The sequence below is a fragment of the Camelus bactrianus genome, chromosome 17 (assembly GCF_048773025.1).
Source record: "Camelus bactrianus isolate YW-2024 breed Bactrian camel chromosome 17, ASM4877302v1, whole genome shotgun sequence".
Classification (NCBI taxonomy): domain Eukaryota; kingdom Metazoa; phylum Chordata; class Mammalia; order Artiodactyla; family Camelidae; genus Camelus; species Camelus bactrianus.
Window position 1 is genome coordinate 37,352,327 of NC_133555.1, and position 23,958 is coordinate 37,376,284.

General features: G+C 50.3%; 1 protein-coding gene across 13 annotated transcripts in view; it reads left to right on the forward strand.

Annotated features, from left to right (window-relative positions):
• The window catches only part of ZDHHC3 (zDHHC palmitoyltransferase 3), a 119,780-nt gene that overhangs the window by 82,080 nt on the left and 13,742 nt on the right, over positions 1–23,958 (forward strand). For 9 of the 13 annotated variants that reach the window (XM_074345084.1, XM_045509840.2, XM_045509842.2 and 6 more), the window contains 5 exons: positions 3,373–3,497; positions 9,719–9,815; positions 10,486–10,567; positions 10,675–10,770; positions 15,110–15,240. In XM_074345084.1, the coding sequence (XP_074201185.1) occupies positions 3,373–3,497; positions 9,719–9,815; positions 10,486–10,567; positions 10,675–10,770; positions 15,110–15,240 (531 nt within the window). Of the gene's footprint in view, positions 1–3,372; positions 3,498–9,718; positions 9,816–10,485; positions 10,568–10,674; positions 10,771–15,109; positions 15,241–17,557; positions 19,203–23,958 lie in introns of those variants that run through there. The other 4 variants (XM_074345086.1, XM_074345090.1, XM_074345091.1 and 1 more) reach the window with 3 other exon arrangements.

The window sequence follows — 23,958 nt, forward strand, 5'->3', positions numbered from 1 at the left end:
CAGAGGAGAGTGACAGGCAGGAGGGCCCGGTGGTCCTGAGGAAGGTGAGGGCTAGGAGCCACAGGGAGTTGCTCATTGACCGGGTGAGAGCAGTGCCCTGGTGTGGAGGCAGCAAGTGCCAGAGAGCCGTCAACCTAAGAGTGGATGAGGGGAGCGGAGCTTGGAGCAGCTTAGCTCTGATGGGGCAGAGGCGGCGTGGGAGTCCGCTGAGAACACAAAGGAAAAGCTCAGGTAGAAGTATGAGCCCCTGAGGGACTCTTGTCCTCTAACACAGTGGATATGCGCGGTCCAGGGATTGGGAAGGAAGAAGAATATGAAAGAAAGGTTTACTCTGGCAGCCCCAGTGTCCTCTGGCCTAGACAAGGAGGTGGGCAGGGGTTGAGGAAGGTCCTAAAAGTCTGGGCTAGCCACTGAGGGGAAAGGTTGATGGCCATGTCATGCCTTGGCTCCCCCAGATTCAGATTCCACTATGGGACTGAATATATGTTTTAGAAGCATGAGAGCATTTAGGTGTTTTTAGCTTACTACGTACAAAGAAAAAAGACTGGAAAACTGTATTCCAAAATGTTAATAGTACTGATTTTTGAATGATAAAAATCAGAGGGTAGGTTTTTCCCTTTTAATTTTCTCTTGTCTGTAAATTATTTTTAAATCATGAACAAGTATTACTTAGGAAATGAGAAAAAAAACTCTGTCATTGGCCTCCTGGGTGCAATAATGTGGAAGCTTCAAGCCGTCCCCGTGAGAATGGTGGGGCCGGGTGGTGAAGGTAGAAGCTGTGTCTTCGCGCAGGCAAAAATGTCTCCATGGGTCATCTGACTCCCTGCTGTCTATTCAGAATTGTGCAGAACAAAATTCCTTACTCTGAACGAGTAAGTTCTGAAATCTGTGGAGATGAGCCCAGAAGAGCTTATCCTTTAAAGAAGGAAGAAAGAGACTAGAAAGTGCTGTGTCGCAGATTCCTCAGTCTGGGGGGCTGGCCCGGCTGGTCTCTGGCTCTGCGAGAGAGGCTCCCTGGGCTGGTGGGGTCTTGCCTGGCTGAGACTGAGCTTCCAGGGGGTTTTTATGCAAATGAAGTCACTCGAGGGGAAACTTTTGGAAAGGCTGCACTGCTGAGTGATGTCTCTGATCGTGGTCTGCCCAAGCGGGCGGTCCTGAGAGGAGCAGATGAGAGCTCCAGTGGCCTTGGCGCTGTGGGGCTCTTGTAGCCCTTTATGAGGGGGGTCTCCTGAGGTTTACAGCAAATTCTGGTGGCTGGGACCTTAAACACTAGACTGGAAAAAAACAAAAGTGGACCCTCATTTAGGAAAACAGCCGCATTTCTTCATCTCCTTGGGGAAATGATGTTCCTTAGTGCTTTCCCCTTGTACATGTGACAGTAGCAACTTCCAGATGTGGGTCTGTGGCTTCAGGATCCACAAAAGGTCACACAATTGCATAAACTCAACTACTTATTCCATTAAAGAGAATTCAGAATAAGATCCTCTGGGGTTTTTTGCAATCCTGTCCTCTGCCGGGGCCAGTGCCCTTCCTAAGCCCCTTTTAAAATCCATTCGTCTGGGTGGTCTGGGCCCTTCCTTGCCTTTGTGAAGACTTCCAGACCCTGGCCCCTCACTGCTGCCTCAAAGGGACCCTCAGACATCTCAAGATAAGACGAGTCATAACACTTTGCTTACAAAATTCAGGAAAGTTAGTCACATTCCTAGTTTGGTTAGCTAGCTCCTTCCTGAGTATATTTTTTTGCTTTTTTTTTTTTTTAATTCCAGTTTTTTTGAGATAATAATCGACATACAACACTGTATAATTTTAAGATACACAGAATAATGATTTGGTTTACATACATCATGAAATTATTATCACAATTAGTTTAGTATGCTCTGCGTATCCTGCTGTGCTTGTTTTTTAAAATGAGTTTTTTCCATATTGAAAATGCCACATGTTCATAATTTAAGAAATGTAGTAAAAAAAATAAAAATTACATGTGATTTTACTGCATGAGATAACCATTAACACTTTGGCATGGATCTGTGTGTGTGTGTATGTAGTCTTTACTAAAATGGACTTGTAGTCTACATACTGTTTAGGAATCTACTTATCCCTTTAAGAATCTGTCATACATGTTTCCTTGTCTATACTGTGTACTTTTATGGCATATTTAACGTCAAGAACTGCATGCTAAATGGCGCAGGACATACCAAATAGTCCTTGCCTACCAAAGTTTGTTTGCTTTTAGAATTTCTATGGTAGGTGAGGAGGGTATAGCTCAGTGGTAGAGCGTGTGCTTAGCATGCATGAGGTCCTGGGTTCGATTGCCAGTACCTCCATTAAATAAATAAACCTAATTACCTCTCCCCAAAAGATAAAATGATAATAAAATTTCTATGATAGACTCTTCTGGCATCTGGCTGTATTTTGCAGACCAGATTTTTTTTTCCACTTTTCTTTGAACTTTTAGAAAAAAATTTAATGAAATACTTGAGATAGTAGTTGAAAGGATGAAAAGGATAATATGATGACCACTCATGTGTTCACCTCCCAGCTTCATAAATAAAACATTGCAAAGACAATGCATATAAGTCCAGTGATTATGCTCTAGACCTTAGACTTACACAGTGCTGTATGTCAGTTATGTCTCAGTAAAACGGGAAGTAAAATAAAAAAAATTGCAAAGACAAGTTAGCCTCTTTATACACCCCACCAGCACTTCTTCCCACTCCCAGCCTCCCCACCACAGAGGTGATCGTTATCCTGTGTCATGTCTTGTTTTCAGCATCTCAGTGCAGAGAGCAAGTTGAATATATGAGGGCAGTGGCTCCCAGTTGCTTGTGGGTTCATAAGAAATAAACACAGATTACCAATCCTTCATAATAATAGTACTGGTAAAAAAATAGAGTAAAACTTGGTTCCAGTTTAAACAGCCCTTAGTAAAATTCAGAGCTGTGAGTCTTGACCTGGGAAAGCTGGACTCTTAGACATGATGCTCGCCAGTAGAAATGCACAAAGACCAAAGCTCTCACTGGGAAATCTAATGTGACAAAAAAGTAGTGGGGAGTCGAATCCTTACTGTAATATTTACGTAAGAGAGAATGCATTCAATGAAAACAATTTTAGTAAAATGAAAAGAGAAAATTAGCAGGAGCAGTGAAGCTGTCCAGTGTGGAAAATCATTCACTTTTCCTCGTAGAAATTCTTTGTCAGTAACTTATCATTGGTGTTGGCATAAGTCTGAACAGAGCCCGCATGTCGTTGGGGTGAAAATGTCCTGTCAGTGTGTGTGGAGTTGTTGCTTTCACATGACTGTCACCTCTGTGAACCGTCTCAGAACTAAGGGAACCCCTAGCCCGGCCCTGACACCTTTCCTCTTTCTTACAGGGGGCAGTGCCCAAAGGAAATGCCACTAAAGAATTCATTGAGAGTTTACAGCTGAAGCCGGGGCAGGTGGTGTACAAGTGTCCCAAGTGCTGCAGCATCAAGCCCGACCGCGCCCACCACTGCAGGTACGCATGTGCCGGTCCGGGCTCCCCTCCCCCACCCCCACCCCAACACCCGCTCTGGAGCAGACCCTCCCCCCATGGTGCCGTCAGCAGCAGGCCTCGTGAACGTCCCCTGCTCCAGGTACGGAGTGACCACTGTGACTCACCCTCCCCATCACAGGCTCCCTAGACGGGAAAGGCCGTTTGGTTTGGGCTCAGGACACCTGTTTCATGACTTGGCTTTGCCACACTTGCTGGAGGACCCCGCACGGATCCTTGCTTGTGTCCAGATCTGTGAGACTGGGGGGATTCCTGCTCTTCCCCCTCACAGCTTTATGACCTTATTAAGGCACATGAGACAAAGCTTTAGAAAATCATTCTGTGAACATCTAGCACTTGAAACATTTAAAAGGCAGGCCCGATTTCACTTAAATTAAGTTTTACAGGGAAATGGGGAAATGAAGGGATTGTCCTTGAAAGAAAAGAAAGACTTTTCTTTAAAACGAAACCTCTAGAGGTTGTGACAGCTGTAGAATCTGGCCAAAAAAGCTATTTCCCCATCTTATCTGTGATGATTTTTCTCTTTTGGTTTTCAGGTTTGTTGTTTTGACTCTTCTCGACAAAAAACATCTTATCTAAATATTGTACTTTATTAATACAAGGGAACTTTAAATACTAAATTAGAAATACAGACACGTCACTTGGTCCCTTTTTCAGACTTAAGGTGTGTGTTTGGGGTGGGGTTGGGAGGCACCCTCGTCAGCGTGAGCATGTGGAAGCATCTGGGTTTGGTGAGAGGTCCTGGTGGCTGAAAGGTGGCTTTTCTGTGTGGGCCTCACTGCCCACCTCGCAGAGGACGGTTGGTCTCAACATCCAGATGCCGTGGTCAGCTCCTGATACCTGCTGTGTCCCAGGCCCGGCAGCCTGCCCTGTCTCATCATTGTCCTCATGGTCACCCAAGAGAGAGCTTTGCCATAGGAATGACTCTCCCTGCATGAGGAGTTAAGGTTCAGGGAGGTTAAGTGGCTGCTCCAAGGTTGCACAGAGAGACAGGATTGGGTTCCCGTATTTCTGGCTCTGAGTCTGGGCTCTTTCTACTAGGGCTCCAGTTTGGAGATGACTTGCGTAACTTAATGTAACCATATGTAAGTTTTTCTGTCCGTCTGAGAGAGAGCAATCTGCAGACCTCCCCACCTAGTCACCCCCTCTCAGGGATGAGGGCTGAGGAGGCTGAGCAGGGCGCACGGGAATTGCCATTTCCTGTGGAGTTTTCTGTCTCTGGGTCAGCTTGTTTCTGAGATCTGGGTTAGAAACTCATTTAAAGCTTTCTTCTTGTGCCAGAGTCGGGGGCATCAGGCTCGCCTTTTCCTGTCACCCCGAGGCTTGGGAAGCCAGCTGTTTTCATCACCTGAATGATGTCATTCCTCAGTGCAGCCCCATGTGGCGGAGCAGCCTTGGAGCTGGAGAGGTCAGCGCTGGAAGGGCCACACTGTCCCCGCCACACAGGGGGACAGTGGGCCAGACACCGAGTCTCTTAGAGCCTCAGCTTTCTCCTCTGTAGAAAGGGTTGTTCCTCCCTCGCTTGGGAGGATTAAATAGGAATAAGTGTGCGAGGCACTGGCTCAGTAAGCAGAAGCTATGTAAATGGAGGAACGTGTGAGCGTCGGGGGTGTGCTGGGTTTATACAGGCTAGACCAGAAAAAGGGAGGTGTCAACTTTACAGAAAGAACGCGGGTGACCACAGTGGTTCTTTTTACTTTCCTCCACCGCCTGGCATTTTCCTCGCCACCTCCTCCTCGCCTCTCTCCCCAGGATGATCGAGGGAGGTATTCTTGAGTGCTAGTAAACAAATCAGCTTGAGCAAAACAAGAGCTGCTGATTCAGATGAACTCAAGTGAGGATGCCTGTGCGTTGCCTGTTCCTGCCTCAGGAAATGTGTGCTGACAACTGCTCCTTTGTGATGGCTCGTGGTGGTCCAAGCCATCTGGGGACCCACAGTTTTGGATAAGCGGACTCCCCAGCACATCAGACAAAGCTGGATCTGTGCTGGTTGAGCCGAGGGGCTTACTGTCCGGTTAGAGGAGGTTGGTGCCAGTCCTCCTGCTCAGGTGAAGGGGCAGATACATGTTTGTGCCTAGCTGTTTGCTTCCCCTCCTCCCAGTAGAGTCCATAGGATTTAAACTCTTTCCCCTGAGCTCTGATGGGTCCCACAGCTACTCCCTGCCCTTGGACTTGTAGGTGTTCCTTCCAGCCCGGTGGTACATGGGTGGGTCTTCCTTTCAAGCAGGCTGCTTTCATTCTGGCATTGAGGACCATGGAAGCATGTGGAAATCCTTGGGGTGGGGGATGATATGCTGATGTGGACAGCCAAGGGGTTAGGCTTATACTTTAGGTTCTTGCACAAGACTTTGGCAAAGCCTTACACCCCTGCCCACCCCCAAAAACACACACACGCTGAGGCTGAGTCCGTCGTGGACTGCTTAGGGCTTCTGCCACATTCTTGTCTTTCTTGTGGTTATAGTTGCTGATAAATTTGTATCAGACTAGGATTGGATTTAAAGCATTTTACACACATCACCCCTGACCCTGGGAGAGCAGGGCAAGTTCTGCAGAGGGTGGTTTGGAGAAGCTAAGTTTCTTTGCCCAGAGTCCAAAGTGATCTAAGAGCAGTGTTCTCTCCACTACCCTGCACTGCCTCACCCTACCTGGTTTCTGAGCCAGGGCTAGCATGCTGTAGATGCCTTTTTTGCTTGTAATTTTCATCATAGCGAGTGAGGTGTGAGATGAAAACCAGTGTGTGGAGCATGGTCCCTTTGGTACCTTTTTGCTATGTCTTCTCTTTCTCTGCTGGGGCATCCCAGCCTGAGGTGGTGGAGCCCGTTTCCCCATCTACAGTGTCAGAACCTTCACTTCACGGACCCTCGCTAAGCGGGGCCCCGGACTTGGCTCTGGGCTGTAGTGGTGGATGAGACATGGCCCTGACCCCGGGGTCTCCCGCCCAGGCAGGGCAGAGGCACTTGTCCACCACAATACAGTTTGGCAAGTGCTGCTATAGGGAGAGGACACAGGGCTATCACTCTGGGTGGGCAAGAGGACCTCAGCCTGCTCCTTGGAGGCTGAGGGCCAAGGAAGGGCCTCGTACATCCCTGGAGAGGCAGCACAAGCCCAAAAGAACCTGAATGCCCGGGAGATGGGGAACTTGTTGGATTTTTCCAGGCTTGTGAAGGAAGTGCTTTGGGGCCTGAAAATGGTAGGGGGCCTGGAGGAAGATGGGAGGGGAAGCTCGCTCTCTCATAAAACCAGGATTTAAAACAATGGGAGCAGCCTGGGAAACCCTGAAGTCAGGAACCCCAAAATACCTCCAGTTAGGATGTCTGGTCTTTTCAGTGACCCTCATTGCATGCTTAGGACATCCCGGTGCCCTGGGAGCTCAGCAGCCCCCAGCATCTTCTTGTGAGACACTCAAATTGGTACAGGGAGGAGCCCCAGAGAAGGTGGATTTTGCCAGGTGGCAAGAGTGGAGAGAGGCCCTCAGGAGCCTGCCGTGGCTACTGTGCTGGGCTGCCCTGCTGTGTCTGGGGAGGGGACACCGCTAAGCCCTGCCCACCATGCTGGGGGTGCTGGAAGGAAGGCCGGCTCTGAGGTGACTGATTCTCAGAGGGATGTCAGGGTATGACAGGCTCACATTTTGTCTTCCTCCTCGTAAGGGACAGTGCCTGTGGTGGAGAGCTAGCAGGATGTGGGCAGTCCCACCTGGGCCTGGGCGTCCTTCACTCGGCCCACTCAGGGACCCACCCGCAGGCCTTGCCCTCAGTGTTCCCCAGCCCCAGAGCCGTTCAGGCTGGGTGTCTGTGAACTGTGGATGAATCAGCCTCTGAATAGTGCCCCCAGCCACATGCATGGATGGACCTTCCCCAGCCACATGCGCCACCCCCTGGCCCAGAAGTCTGCTTCTGAACAACTCTGTAAGCCAGAGGGAGATGTGCCATCTTGGCTTCCATGTTTTTGCAAATAGGAAACTCGGAGAGCAGCATGTTGGACAACTTTGGCAGCTCTCAGTGGGCTGTACTCTGCCCGGCTTCCTGAAGGATGAGTAGTTTTCTAATTTGGCTGCCCAGTGAGTCTTAGCCCATTGTGAAGTCCACCCTCCCAGGGTTCACACTTGGCGTCTTCAGACAGGCTGGGAGGGGAGAGCAAGGACGGATTTGCCATGAGCACTTGCTTAAACTCTTGGACAGCTTTCGGAGGATGTCAGGCCATTGGCATCTCTCTGCTGCTGAGCAAACACTGCCTCCACACACCCACTTGAAACCCCTTTCAGAAATAAGTGCAGGTAGAAGAGAAACTGCTCAAGAGCTCAGGGCAGGAGAGTGGTTACCCTCAGCAGTTCCCCAGGCAGGAAGAGGTTAAGAAACCCCAGAGCTGAGGAAGGACATGCAAGAAATGGGCTATAGGGGTGGCTCCACATGGGAATGTGGTAGCCGATGCCCAGGACACAGGGGGCAGCCCCCTCCTTACTGCCTATTTGTCTGTACTTTCAAGGTTATATATGGGGAACAAGCATTATTTATTTATTTTATTTTTAAATTTTTCTTAATTGATAACAGAGAGGGAGATGTGACTGGGTAGTGGAGTTGCTGGTACCTGGCTTTCTCTTTATGTCCTTCCATGTCTCTTTCTTCTATCCTCTTCTTACCCTACCTTTCTGGCTCCCAAGGAGATTCTGGAGCTGGGTCAGCATCTCTGAAATGTGCCCATTCCCCATGCACCTGTGTTAGCATGGCCCCTTGAACTTGTGGAAAGAACAAGGGTGGAGACCAGAATGACTCCCTGACTCGTTGAGCCAGGCCCAGTATCTGTTCTCACATTTCCTTCTAACAGTACTTATGTCCTGTGTGTGGGGAACCTGAGGCTTGGCATTCATCCAGTCTGACCAAGGTAGCTGCTCAGCAGATCCAGGCTTGCCTTGCCACCAGAGCTCATGCTGTGCTTAGAAAAAGCCCTGCCTCCCCCTTGGGGTGTGGGGGTGCCCTCCCTCAGAGTGGTCTGTGCTTCCTGGCCTGTAGTCTGGGAACAGCACCCCCCTTCCTCGCTGTCCCTGCCCTGCCAGTGGGTCAGCCAGAGCTCAGGAAGCACCATGTGTGAGCACAAGACTGCCTTGTCCTCTCAGGAGGGCCCCGAGCCAACCCTTCCTGCAGGGTCCGTCCATCATAGCACAGCGCGCTTCAGTGAGAATCTGAGATAAAGTTAGTTATGGGAATTAGTAGAAAGAAAAGCTGGTGTGAACTAAATAACTTAAAAAAAAAACCTAATTCTGTTATTTCCAAGCTTGTATTTATAGTATTTCAAACTGTTTTGAACAAATAATGCCCCCAAGATAAATGTTAGGGAGCCTATTTTAATGGATTGGAAAAGGCTCATCAAAAATTGTTCCTATCTGTTGGCAAATGGGTCTTTCTGAGCTGCAGCTTTGGGAGTAGTTGTTTTCAAGCCCCTATTAGCCTTGTACTCTTGTTTCAGATTCTTATTTCTATCACCCAAAAACGGGTGGGGAGGGCGTTTGCTGTTAAATATCAAAACTTGAAAGAGTCACAATCCAAAAATGATGCCAATAACAAGTTAGTAATTTGCAGATTAATGGGATTTGTGATCAACACTTAAGCTCAGGTGACTTTTCTGCTGTTTTCAGCCAAGTGGCCATTATCTTAGAGCTAAAAGGCTCCTTGAGGGGGACTTCCTGACACCCTGTGACACCTGCACTTGCCCCCACTCTGAACTCTTCTAGACTCTCTCCCGTCAGCCACACCCCTAGGAAGTTCCACCTAGCCTGCCCTCAGGGTTTTGGTCTTTGAGAGGAAATGAGGAGCGGCTGTATCCCATCTCATCCTGTCAAGTTTTTGAAACTGCTTCTTCATTCTGACCTCTCAGTAAACGAAATTCTCAGCCCACTGTTACCTCAGGAGATCGGCCTCTTTCTCAGCCATGTCAGTTTCAGCCTATTTCTCTGTTAAACCAGAGGCCTTGGAGGTGGATGACTGTCCCCCTGGTTGGGATGACTGTGACCCTGGGTGTCCTGGCCCTGCCTTCCAAGCCCCTTGGAACACATACCCAGCAAAACACCAGGCTGTGCTTAAGGGGCCACTTGCGAGGAGTGGCACTGACGTGTGGGTTCTGAGTCCCCTTGGGCCCTCCTGCCTCCGTGAGGACCCCCAAACCCCCAAAGGTCTGCCTTGCGGCTCTTTCAGTGTTTGTAAGCGGTGCATTCGGAAGATGGACCACCACTGTCCCTGGGTCAATAACTGTGTCGGCGAGAACAACCAGAAGTACTTCGTCCTGTTTACAGTAAGTCAGCTTCCGAATTCTGCCCCACCCTCCATGAAGCAACGGAGCGCTCTATTCCTTTGAAAATTCTCAGCACTCACGATGTTCTGTGCTGCTGTTCAGAAAACTGCCTGGCCATGTAGACCTCCACCTTTCTGCCAGAGCCCTCCTTGGTTCCTCGAGTGCCTGCTCCTAAGCCCTTCCCTTGAGCGTCTAGAAGACTGACTCGAGCTGATTAGCTTCGAGCAAGGGCTGTGTTCTGGGCTCCCATCCCAGAAGTCCAGTCTAAGTAGCTAAAGAAGGTGGTTTGGCTGATGACAGCAGACCCTCCCTCAGCTGCAGGTAGGTGGAGTGTATTTAGAGTGAGGGCTGGAGGGGCTGTTGGCAGTTCAGTGCTGGCTTTTCAGGCGAGTCGCAGGCCTGGAGCCCCCGGGCAGCCTGGGTCACATGTGGTGACACACACGTTTCTGCTTTTGTTCCACACACTCCCTGTGAATGGCTGCTCACCTCAGACCTGGGGCTGGGGGCGTGGGACCGGTGGGGGAATCACCAGATGCCTCTCTGGCCCTCGTCCTGGCCAGCCCTCAGCCTAAGTGTTCCTGAGTGGGAGGTTCTGAGCGTCCCAGCCCGGGAGCCTCCATGACCAGAAGGTCCTCACAACAATGGCGTCTGCACTGCTTTCCTGTTTCAGATGTACATAGCTCTCATTTCCTTGCACGCCCTCATCATGGTGGGATTCCACTTCCTGCATTGCTTTGAAGAAGATTGGACAAGTGAGTATGTGCCAGGGCTTCCCTCCCTGCTCCGGGGGGTGCGTGACCTGAGCGGGGTGGGCTCTTTATTTCCGTCCTGGTGCCAGGGGCCAACCTCATTTTATTAGATCTCCTGCAAGCCTTTGGACTGACCAGGGAAGAAACAGCAGAGGTCCGAATCTTTCTTCACGAAAAAAAGCAGCCCCTTAAAGTCAGTTCCACAGGTAAAGTAGTGAGTTGGACAGACCCTCTAGCCTGAGCGTGCCCAGGGGGAGTGCAGGCCCCCAGCAAGGAGGCGCGTTCCCCAGAGGAGGGGCCGTGCCGGCAGAGCTGTTACTTCTGTGTCTTTAAGCAAGGCACTTTAATTGAAGGGCTTCTTATTCCAACCTTGCGGAAATCCATTTTTAACTTTCTGGCTAGGATGTGGATGGTTTTTGTTAATTTGACTTTTTGTGGTTATTGTTTTTTAACTGCTTAATCGCCAATTTACATTAAGATTATAGACAAATTCTTCCTGCTTTTAGAGTATCTCATTTAAATGTTCAAATGCTGAGGAAGACAGCATAAATCCTAAGCTAAAAAATAAATACTATTTTAAAAAGTTTAAGAATAAAAAAATAAGTTAAATTTTTTAATACAGTAGTCTCCACTTGCCTGCAGGGGATGTATTCCACGGCCCCCAGTGGATGCCTGAACCTCGGATAGCACTGAACTAGATAGTACTATATATACTATGTTTTTTCCTATACATATATGCCCAGGGTAAAGTTTAATTTATACATTAGGTACAGTAAGACAGTATCCGAGTCGCAGGCATCACTGGTCTTGCACTTTGGGGCTATTATTAAGTAGATTAAGGGTTACTTGAACACAAGCACTGATCCCACGGTAGTCAGTTTGGCTCACGTCCCAGTGGGACAGAGCAGGACAGCATGAGATTTCGTCTTGCTCCTCAGACAATCTGCACATTAAAACTTACCAATTGTTTATTTCTGGAATTTTTCATTTAATATTTTTGGACCAAGGTTGACCACAGGTAACAGAAACTGCAGAAAGGGAAGCAGAAGATGGGGGAACTACTGTAGATACTGGAGGAATTAAGCGAGGCCACCTGCTGGGCTGCATCTTTCCCCCCTGCAAGCTGTGAGATGAGTGTCTTGAGCAGAAACGTCATATATTCACTCTTCCCATTTGATGATCCTTTCATCATCTTTTAGAAGTTTTGCTCTTCCTGCACATACTGACTTCTTAGGCATTTTCTTGCTATTATTTTCCCTAGATCTTGAGAGGCTGTGAAAAGGACAGTATCTTTAGCTCCCAACCGGATATTAAGAGGCCTTCCCTGCCTCTGTTCATTGTTCACGTGCCCTCTTCTGTCTCCCTGACCCTGCCCCCAGCTCTGCCTGGCTTGACCTCATCCTAGGGGAGGAGAGCCTCAGGTGTGTTAGTCACCTCAGGCTGCCATAACAACATGCCATAGACTGGGAGGCTTAAGGTTTATTTCTCATAGTTCTGGAGGCTGGAAAGTCCAAGATCAAGATACCAGCTGATTCTGTTCCTCATAAGGCCCCTTTTCCTGGCTTGCAGACAGCCATCTCTGCCTCTGTCCTCACATGGCAGAGAGAGAAGTAAGCTCTCTGGTGTCTCTTATAAGGGCACTAATCTTATCACAGGGCCCCACCCTCACTACCTCTTCCAACCCTCTGCCTCCCAAAGGCCCCATTTCCAAATAACACCACATTGGGTGTGTTAGGGCTTCAGCATATGAACTGAGGGGGCGGTTCAGAGTTTAGTCCATAGCATCATGTCTCTTCACTCTCGTGACCACCACCGTTCTGGCACAAGCCAAAGAGGGGAGGTCAGGCTATTGGACAGTGTTGGAGATGAGGAGAGGGTGGGGCGAGGGGGTTTCTGCAGATGATGCCATTTGGGATAGTTGGGCGCATCGCCAGCAGGTTCCTTGGTGAGCAGCTGAAAGTGCGCTCACCTTGCTAGGCCCTGGGGACCCAGTTCAACTCCACATGTGGCCTGGCGACGTGGTAGAGGAGTCCAGCAAGGACACTGTTTCATCTCAGATGTCACTCACCTGTCGTCGGGTTAACAGATGTGGCAGTGATGAGAGTCATGTGGTGTGTTGATGGGGCAGTGGAGCTGGCAGGGGCCATTTTATTAATACCGCAAAGAGCACACAGGTCTTTTGAGATGGTCCTTATTTCAGCCTTACAACAAACCTGCCGGGTAGGGAAGATGCATCCCGTTTTGCAGATGACAGCAGCTAGGGCTCACAGAGAATGAGCCAGTTCCCCAGTCGTGTGGCTAAGAGGAGGGCCTGCGATTCAAGCTTCAGAGCGGAGCAGTCAGTCCTGCCCTGCCTGGAAGTCTCCAGCGTCTTCTCCGCGTGCTCTGGATTGTCTTTGGTCAGGGTTCCTGATGGAGGTGGCTTGAGGCACCCAGTTCCTGTGGCAGCCAGGCTGGGAAGGTACTGGACAGTCCCGAGTGGAGGCCTGAGAGTTGGCTGGATATGCCAGTTCCTACCATCGCTGCCCAGCCCTGGATGAGCTGGGGGGCAATCCAGCGTATGCAAGCAGTGTGCCCCAGGGTGATGTTCACAGAAGGGTAGGGAGGTAGTTCCATGTTCCTAAAATCTGGTTCCTGCCTCTCCAAGCTTCATTTATAGTTCCTAGGGCAGCCCATGAGGGAGAAGACACTGGCAACTGTGCAAGGATGGAGGACCTGCCACAGCTTCAGGGCAGCTGCTGTGGGTCAGGAGGGAGCAAGGGAGCACCCCCTGCCGCGTGCTCGTGGGAGGCCAAGGCCGAGTTGTGCAAAGTTTCTCTCGTGGGTTCTCAGTCATCCCCCTGTGCAGAAGGGACAGCTACCTCTTGCCCAGATTCTTTAGTTGTCAGGCACTGCACCAAGGCTAGTTGGACAGCAGTGAGCCAAACGAAGTCCCTGCCCTCCTGGAGCCTAGGGGTGTAGGAGGAGGAGCAGATATCAAGCAGGGACAGGAAGAAACAGGTGATTCCCGGTGCATGGGATAGGAATGACACCAGAGCTGGAACAGAACATTAGAGCTCATGGTCAGGAGTTGGTGCGGATCCATCCCCCGGCGTCTGCCTGACCTCAGAGACCTTGTCCTGCCCACAGCCCCGCCCGGCCCAGAAGCCAGGCAGGCAGCTGACCCAGCGGTGGCCACCCAGGGCCAGCCCGTCAGCCTGCTGAGCCACCCTAGCCCCGCCCTGCCCAGCAAAGAACCCAGAAGGGAATTCATGAGGAAGTGGTAACTTCTGAGGGAAAGGTGAGGCGGTAAGGCATTTAGACGCAATGTTCTTACCCTGCCACCCATTCAGTGCCAGTTTCTCCCCAAGCTCAGTCCCAGATTTAACCCCCTTTCCCCCTCCTGACGTTCCTGTGAGGGAGCCAGCAGGGCAGCTCAGAGGGGCATTTTGAATTCCCAAAGCCCGGTGACGTCCAGCTCTGCCCTGCAGGATCAGACGCTCCCAACAGGAAAACAGGCCCGAGCACTGGAACAGCCAGAAACATGGGCCGCAGCCCGGGTGTGACAGGCCTGGTGACTACCAGCAAGGGCAGGCGTCCTTGGGTAGCAAGTGCTCACCAGGGGGCCTACACCGTGCTGCCAGCGCCACCAGCTAGGGCCCCCTTCTTCCTGGGTGGTCCAGGGCTCTCCTGAGAAGCTGCCTTGGTGGTGAAGAGCCAGAGAAGGGGTCCCCTCCCCACTCGCCCCCGACCATCTCCCTCAGCACCTCTGTTTTTCTCTCAGTGAGTTGGGTTTCTGACTAGACTTTGTTCAGACAAGGGACTCTGCCTAAAATAAAACCACACATCTGGTCAAACCTTGCTGTAGTGGCCTGGTAGCAGGGGCCGGGGGAGTGCAGGTGCCTGCTCCAGGCCAGGTGGCTCTTCTGTTGACTCCCCAGCTTCAGGACTGACAGTCTTCATGATGCACATGCTCCCGAGAGGGGCCTTCCCCGTGGAGCTTACCTCATACCTGGGTCAGGGCCGAGCCCTGGCAGGTAGACTGCCCCCACCAAGCTTCAGAGCCCAAAGCCACTGAGTGATCCTCCTCTTCCTCCTGGCGTAGGAGAAGATAGAGGCACAGGAATGCCCAGAAAACTCACAGCCAGACCAGGCCTGGACTGAAGACCTCCCTGCTGTTCAACCTGCGTTTTGCTCTCTGAGGAGAGGAGGGTCTCCCTGTGGTGTCATCAGGCCTTCGTGCCTCAGCCCTGAGTCTTTTCTGGGTCCTTCCATGTGCTGTGCACTGTGCTTGGCACCAGGATACAGACCTCCACCCTGGCAGGGAAGAGAGACAAAGGATGATGTGTTAGGGAGGGGAAGCCTAACAAGGCCTGGCCCGCCAGGGAGGGCTTCCCCAAGGGAGAGCTGGTGCAGCCAGGTGTGGGGCAGGACAGTCCCCGCCACAGCGTGGAGGCCAGAGAGGCGTGGCGCCTAGGAGGAGCCCGGGCCCGGGGGGCTAGAGGCAGAGTGGAGTCCAGGGTGCGGAGCTGGCAGCCCTGAGCCCACGTGTCCCGTCTCTTGCAGAGTGCAGCTCCTTCTCGCCGCCCACCACGGTGATCCTCCTCATCCTGCTGTGCTTCGAGGGGCTGCTCTTCCTCATTTTCACGTCAGTGATGTTCGGGACCCAGGTTCACTCCATCTGCACGGACGAAACGGTAAGCTGACAGCCTGCCCAGCACTTGCCTCCTCAGCTGGGGTTGAGGAGGGCTGCTCACAGACCCGACCTGGGAGACCAGTGGCCAGCCAAGGTGTGCAGGGCACATTCCACTGTCCATACCGACACTGGATCTTCACACACACACGAGTCCTGCCCACTTGGGGCTGGCACTCAGGTCACACCAGGAATGGGCCCCAGCAGCCTCCGTGAGGAATTCCTTTTGCCACAAGCCCTTCCATCCTCCCGTGATGGTCCTGTCTTGTACACAGCACTGTGTCAGGCATTCTGCTGGGCACTGGGATGCCCTTCCCATCCAGTGGCCACAGCCCTGGGGAGAGGTGGTGGACCAAGAGCACCCGGACCCAGGTGGCACAGGCAGGGTCAGCTGCCCAGAGGAGGTGCCTTCATGACCGGGTCCTGAGGGCAGAGTCAGGAGACAGCCCAGCTTGGGCCCCCAGAGCTTCGGGCAACAAGGCCTGGCCTGGCCCCTAGGTCACCTCAGCTTGGGCCGTCTCTGTTCCCCGTCTGTTACCTTCTCCCAGCCCCTACGTGCCCCCCTGCTCACAGCTCCTCTGGGAGCTTGGAAGCTGCTGGCGCAGCCACTGCCAGCTCACTCCCCTGGTGCCACTGCTGCTACCTCTCAGCCTTCCTAAGGTGTCCAGACGCCTCGAGGTGGTCAGTCCATGCCTGTGGTTTGGGCATTTCTTCTTTTTGGCTTTGGGGTCCGAGGAAGGGGCCCTAGGAGGAAGGGGCAGCCCTTAGCTCTGAGGTGAGGCACAGAGTTGTGAGGTCACGAGTCTGTCCTGGCAGCCTGAGGTCGCCTTCAGGTGGCAGTTCTCAACAGTTGTCTAGGGGCCTTGTGGGGGGACTTTGGCCATTTGGGTGGTCAGCCCTAGATGGAGACTCGTAGGAAAACATAGTTTTCGCTGCTGCTGTTGAGGCCACGTCCCTGTGGGTGTGGAAAATCAGTGTGCAGAGAAGGGGGGATGATGCTCCCGATGGTTGAGGAGGTTGGGGGCCTCTCGGCACCTTTTCTTCTGTTAGAAGCAGTAGCCAGTGCTGTAGATCAAGCTGTGTATCCAAGCAATGTGTTACCAACTTCTCTGCGTAAGGCCTACAGGGAACCCAGAGGTGACTGGCCCGCCCACTGTTGGGACACTGCCAGGCCACACAGGCCGTGGTCTAGGGGAGCCAGAAGGCAAACTCTCACGGCCCTGGTTGTTCTTTCCCCTCAAGACCATTCCTAAAGGGAGTCGTGCTGAAAGAACAGGAGAACGGAGCCGAGGGCCTGCAGCTCGTGGGAAAGTGTGTCTTGCCCTTGACCTGTGTGGTCCCAGGGTGCTGGGCTGTGAACAGAGACTCGGACTGGGCCATCCCCTGGGGCCCCACGCTTGCTCCCCCCCTCACAGAGACCACGGCAGACAGACCCCGGCCAGGCTACTGCCAGGCTGCCGCTCTCCTGCCCTCCGGCCCCGCCCGCTGACCAGATCTTTCCTGAGGAGGGACCAGCTCGATTCCTGGGCCCCGGGGGTGGTGCAGGCTCTGTGACAGCTGCTGAGGTGGCCTTGGGTTGCACTTTTCCCCAGAGGAGCACAGGAAAGCCTCTGCCGGGACTGGGGCTGAGGCTGAGCGGTCTGTCTGTTCGGTCCCTCTACCCTGTACTAATCACTCTCCTCCCTCCTCTGTGGTGACCTCTCCCTCCTGTTCCACCTTCTCCTCGGCGCCTCGCCAGCCCCGCCAAGCAGGGCACCCCTTGGCCTCCCAGGCTGGCGGGACTAACTACACCAGAGCAGTCGTTTGACTTGTTCCTTTTTTTTTTTGTCTGCAAAGTGGTCATAGTAGGTTCAGACTTCCCATGAACCGATCTCAAATTAACGGCTATCCTTGGCCATCATGATCCTGAGCCCCCTTCCATCTCTGAGGCTCCCCGCGCCCCAGCCTTCACAGCGCTCCCCGCACACAGTCCAGCCCCGGGCGGGAAGTGCCTCTGCAGAGACCCGACAAGGACTCGCTTAACACCACACACCGGATTGCATAAGTAGGAGCAGTGGCTTAGGGGCCTGCTGACCTTGCTGATTTGTCCCTCCCTCTCTGGACGGACTTATACATATGTGCCTGTGTGCCCACCCTCCCTCGCAAAAACATGATTCTTTAAAACACTTTTTATGAGAGAAAGAGAAGAAAAATGTACTACGTAGATAGCTTTATGGCTTTAAAAAGGAAGCATTTACTCTACCTCAAGCTAATGGATATCTCTCCCCCCAAACCCCAGCAGTGAAGTGCTTGACTGAAAGTATGATTGTTCTTGTTTTCAGGGAATAGAACAATTGAAAAAGGAAGAGAGAAGATGGGCTAAAAAAACAAAATGGATGAACATGAAAGCCGTTTTTGGCCACCCCTTCTCTCTAGGCTGGGCCAGCCCCTTTGCCACGCCAGACCAAGGGAAGGCAGACCCGTACCAGTATGTGGTCTGAAGGACCCCTGACCAGCATTGCCACTCAGACACAAACCACATCCCAGCACTACCATCCAATCCGTTCTCATGAATGTTTAAACCGAAAAAGCAAAACAACTACTCTAAAACTTTTTTTTTTAATGTCTCAAGTTCAAGTAAAATGGCTGAGCATTGCAGAGAAAAAAAAATTTCCCTATGTTTTATTTTTAAAAGATCATCCTTTCTATTTTTTTGGTGACTGAAGCTGCTCTTCTTTTTTCCTTTTTAAAATCACTTCTCTGGCCTCTGGTTTCCTCTCTGCTGTCTGTCTGGCATGACTAACGTGGAAGGCGCTGTCTCCAGGCCATGCCCCCTCGTACTAACTGAGTCGTGACACTTGTGCGTGGATGGACCAGCCTGGATGCCCAGTTGGGGATGCATAGGAGAGCCAGGAGGGCCTGGGACTCCCCCTGCCCAGGAGGCAGTGGTGGGCACCCTGATGGGACTTAAAACCTCACCGAATACGGATGCTTACCTCTTGTGGCATGAGAGGGCCGGGATCAGGGCTGGAGCCCTAAGAAGGGCCCTGAACACGGCAGTCTCAGCCCCCATGTGAACATAACTTGCCTCCTAATTCCCAAAATCAATTGCCTGCCTTGTACTTTATGGGCCCCGGCTGTGTAGAATGACTCTGGGGGTTGTGGGGTGGAAATGAAAGGGGTCTTATTTGTATTCTGAATCACGAATTATATTCCAACTGATTATTTGGAAGAATGTGAAGGAAAGAAGTTTTTCCAGTTCAAAATGCCTTACACAATCAAAAGAAGAAGAAAATTACACAGTTTCAGGCAAGCTACGTTTTCCTTTGCTACAGTCTGCTGACTCTCTTACCGCCCCCTCCCTCCCTCTCGTAGCGAGCGTGTTACCGCTCAGTGAAACAGCCAGTCCTACCGTCAGCCCCTTCCTCGTTTTGTAAATCTCTGCAGTGGGTTCACTTTGTGAGATTTTTTAGACCCATAAATGTGGACATACCCATGTCTGGTCTATATTTTAACCTGGGAGACTGCGGTCCTGGTGCAGGGCTGACCTCGATGCGAAGAAGTTGAGAGATGGCCATCCTGTCCGCTGGAATTGGCACTTGAGTCTGCAGCACCAAGACCGAGCTTTTCCATGTGCACACTGGTGTGTGGAGCCTCATCTGGAGGAGGAAAGGCCTGAAGACAGCGCTGGGGAGGGGAGGCGGAGTGCGCATCAAATGCAGAAATCGCAGAAGTCCGAATACCTACCCTCCGTGACTTCTCACACTTCTCATGTGGATTTGTTTTTTAAGCCATCACCACAGACCTTTTTTTAATCCTTTGCTTGGGTGGGGTGGGGGTGAGGTTTATCAAATCAGCCCTGGGTGGGGAGAGGGCTCATCTAGCCTTGTGATCTTTCAGAAGAATAAGTGGAACATGCTGCCTCTTTTCAATTCTGTACGTGCTTCCACGTGGAAACAAAATGCAATAAAATTTTTCCAAAACCTATTCTGACTGAGCTCTGCTCTCTCACAGCGTTGCCCGGCGGGGAGAGCCGGTTGTCCAGGCCAACCAGAGCATGCTCTGTCGGGGCGTTTGTTTCATTGCTTTTAAAGGCCATTTATGTGTGCTCCCTCTCTTGAGTGAAGTTTTTATTGGGTCACCTCTACAGGACGTTTACGGCCCCCTCCTGGACAAGCTGGACCCGCCGGGCCTCTCTCCTCTGGCTTTCTCTCTGCAGCCTGAGTCCCTTCCCTCATCCTCATGGGCTCCCAATTGCTACAGAATAACTCATCAAGTCTGCAGAGTTGGCTTCTAGGCTTGGGCCTAGGGGAGAGACCCATTCTCTGCCCACCCAGCGGAAAGCAGAGTCAGAGGAAATCACTGGACACTTCTCCAAACATCCTAGGGCGCCGCTTTGAGGAGCTCTCCACCATCCCCCGGATGTTTAACCAAAGAACCCTGCGACCTTTTCTAAATCAGTTAACTTTGACCTGCCTCTGCTGTGCTATTTATGCCATAGTCAAGGCTGACATCTGAACTTTTTTTTTAATGCTGTTTTTAAATCTAGTTTATACCATTTTTTTACCCACGTGTCTTTCTTTTTTTTTTTTTTTTGTTTTGTTTTGTTTTGTTTTGTTTTGTTTTGTTTTGTTTTGTTTATGAAAGAAGTGTGGCTGTTGAAGGATTCTCGAGCAGTTGGAAGGCTCTGGCTCTGCTCCTGCCCCTCAGGGATCCATCCCTTGGGAGACAGCACTTTTGTTCTGTTCCTCCTGCCAGGGAAGGGAGACTAGGACTCAGGGAATATTTTTAAGTCTTTGGATGCTTCACAATACCCCATCTTCAAAGGCATTTTTTTTTTAAGTGACCCAAGTTGGTTCTTTCCCCCATGGAGTTTCAAAAGGATGCAGCAGATCGTGCTGAAGATGTATTGAACTTTTTTCAAATCCTAAAAATAGAAACTCATCATTTACACCTGAGCCTAGAACTTATATCCTCAGAGTCTCCCTCCCACATCCTGTATGATTCTACCTCTGGGTTTTTACGAGCCCTTTGGCTGAAAGAATGAATTTTCCCCAGTTCTCAAGCCAGAGTGAAAATGCTGCTCAGAATATAGGAATATCCCCCAAATTCCCTCTGCGTTCTTCCTGTTTCATCTTGTTGAGACGGAAAACATTTTACCAGGAGCACAATGACTAAGGAACATGGCTGTCCTCGGTGGCACAGTGACTGGTCGTCAGCCCGGCCTCCATGCAGGAAGAAACAGGTATCCCTGAGCCCTCCTCAGTGCACCCAGACGTCTAACGGAGGAGGACGTCTTACACAGGAGTCCCGGCGGCACTGAATGTTGTGTGCGTGGGAAAAAGAGCCAGTAGTAGCCACAGTCTTTCAGAATGTGGGCTCTGGGGAGCAGAAAAAGAGGAAGGTGATGGGGCCAGTTGGATTAGGTGACTCCTGCCCACCTGTCAGCCTCCGGATTGTGTTCATAGCAACCAGACTGACCATGCAAAAGGCCTCAGAAAGGAAACAGATTTATGCATATTTGCATGGGCTTGGTAACATCTTGCACACAAAGTGGATTTGGGTAGAAATGCATATGCTACGTCTCCTTTTTTGTACATATCTATTTTTATTGAAGGATAGTCAGTTTACATGTTGTGTCAATTGCTGGTGTACAGCATAATGCTTCAGTCATATAGGAACATACATATATTCGTTTTCATGTTCTTTTTCACCATAGGTTACTACAAGATACTGAATATAGTTCCCTGTGCTATATAGTATGAACTTGTTTATTTTATTATTAGTATCTGCAAATCTCAAACTCCCAGTTTATCCCTTCCCACACCCTTCCCCCTCTAGTAACCATAAGTTTGTTTCCTGTCTGTGTTTCTGTTTTGTAAATAAGTTTGTATTTTTCATTCTCTGTCTGGCTTCACTTAGAATGTCAATCTCCAGGTCCACTGATGTTGCTGCAAATGGCATTTTATTATTTTTTATGGCTGAGTAGTATTCCATTGTATAAATATACCATAGCTTCTTTATCCAGTCATCTGTTGATGGACATTTATGTTGCTTCCATGTCTTGGCTATTGTATATAGTGCTGCTATGAACACTGGGGTGCATGTATCTTTTTAAGTTAGAGTTCCCTCCAGATATATGCCCAGGAGTGGGATTGCTGGATCATATGGTAAGTCTATTTTTAGTTTTTTGAGGAATCTCTATCCTGTTTTCCATAATTGCTGCACCAAACTACATTCCCACCAACAGTGTGGGAAGGTTCCCTTTTCTGCACACCCTCTCCAGCATTTATCATTTGTGGACTTTTGAATGATGGCCATTGTGACTGGTGTGAGGTGACACCTCATTGTAGTTTTCATTTGCATTTCTCTGATAATTAGCAATATTGAGCATTTTTTCATGTGCCTATTGGCCATTTGTGTGTCTTCCTTGGAGAATTGCCTGTTCAGGTCTTCTGCTCATTTTTGGACTGGGTTGTTTGGCTTTTTGTTATTAAGTTGTATGAGCTGTTTATATAGTCTAGAAATTAAATCTGTCAGTAGCATCATTGGCAGATATTTTCTCCTGTTCCATAGGTTGTCTTCTTGTTTTGCTTATGGTTTCCTTTGCTGTGCAAAAGCTTTTAAGTTTAATTAGGTTCCATTTGTTAATTTTTGCTTTTATTTCTGTTGCCTGAGTAGACTGCTGTAGGAGAACATTGCTAAGACTTATGGCAGAGAACGTTTTGTCTATGTTTTCTTCAAAGAGGTTTATAGTATCTTGCCTTATGTTTAAGTCTTATAGCCATTTTGAGTTTATGTTTGTGTATGGAGTGAGAGAGTGGTCTAACTTCATTGATTTACATGCAGCTGTCCAGTTTTCCCAACACCCTTTGCTGAAGCTATGTCTCTTTTTAATCATACCATTTCATCTTTGTAATACTCTTTTCTTGGAAGAACCCAAAGTGAGACACCTTAAATTACCAGCTTTTGCTTAGTTAAAATCCACTTTCTTGAGGAGTTAAAGTAAGCAGTGTTTAATGTAATTCACTAAACACCTATGTGAAGTCGGCGTCACACAGAAACCCCAGACCCAGGCTAATTAATGGGTTTAAGTTACTCTGGCTTCAGAGTTTATAGTACATAATCCTAGAGGGTGAGCCAGTCAGTAGAAGTGAGGGGTTTCAATTTAGAAGGGGCCTTTAATTATCAAAGAAATGTGAAGAGAGGACGATTTTGCTGGAACCCCTCTGGTGAATCTCCTTGCTGGTGATGTACTGAGGCAGTGCATCTCAAAGTGTGGTCCCCAGATTCTTGGAGATACAGGTTCTCGGGCTCCACTCCAGACCTGCTGAATCAGAAACCCTGAGGGGGTGCCCAGCGATCTGGATTTTCACAGTCGTCCTGGTGACGGTGACTCACACTCAAGTCTGAGGATCCTCTTGGGACTGGCAGGGGTCGCCCTACAGGTGGCCCCTGATGCCTGCTGATACTGTGGTCTTGTGTGCTGCTGGCCCCGCATGGCACTGAGGTGGGGTGTGCCCACCGTGAGCCCCTCTGGCCTCCCCATCCAGTGAGCACTGAGAAAACAAGGAAGGTGTTTTTTGAAGGGGAGCCAAACTGTTAGTCTGTCCAGCCATCTTCCTGCACATCTCTTCTGTCTGACCGGTTTCTGGACCAAGGGACCCTTTGGGTGAAGAGCCACCCCAGGAGGAGAGGGGAGAGAGTGGATCGGGGTCCTCTGAGTAGGAGTGGTGGCTGGTGAGTGATTTTCCAGGGCAACTACGTGCACGTGTCCTCACCTTTGATTTCCATCTGTGAGCCTCAAAACCCATGTGGCTTTTTCTTGTATCTTTTAAACTCATAACTGCCTGAGAATCACCTCACAGAAGATAAAGGATTCACAGTAGAACAGAAACAAGCCACTGGCCAGTCTACTCTCCCAAACTGAAGACTTCATTTCCCCACCCTCTCCCTCAGGAAAAAAAATCACCGATAACTCAAATGGCGTGATTACCCTAACAGAGCAGAGCGAGCCCCAGGGATTCCTTGTCTGCCCGCACAGGAGCTGATGACACTGATCCGAGGAATTATGAGAAATGTTGCAGAGTAGTGTTTGCAGAAACCTCCTGGGGGAAGGCATAAGCTCTGACACGGACATAAAGGATGCCCTGAATTTCTGCAGCTTGGGTAGTGGGGTGATGGGACCCTGCGGCCCTGGCCGCAGTCTTTGGTTCCAATCCCTGCTCAGCTGACTTTCTTCCTTTGTGACCTTGGGCAGTAATTAAGCCTCCGTCTTCTCATCTGTAAAATCAGGGAGATAATCTCAATCACAAGGGTTGCTGTGAAGATTCAGAGAGGAATGAATGTTAGAATGGTGTCTGGCACATTGTTTGGCTTTAGTAAATGTTGAAGCTGTGCTTTTTAAACTATGTGCAGAACTGTTCATGTGTGAGATCAGTTTATTGGTTTGCAACAGCATTTTTTTAAAGAAATAAAAAATAATGCATTGCACTTTGTAGAATAAGTATTGTTTCATGAAACTTTGTACGTGTGTGTGCTGGGTTGCAACAGAAAACTATTTCCTATTGTGGGTTGCAATAAAAAGATGTGAAAGCACTGCTGAGGGGAGAGTTTGCATCTCTGAGGCGGGCACGTGTGCCCGGGCTGTGGCACCTCGGACTTTCTCCATCTGACGGTGCAGGAAGCAGGGGGCCGCCTGCGCTTGCTCTGTGGGTCTGATCCGTGTCCTCCCAGGATGCCT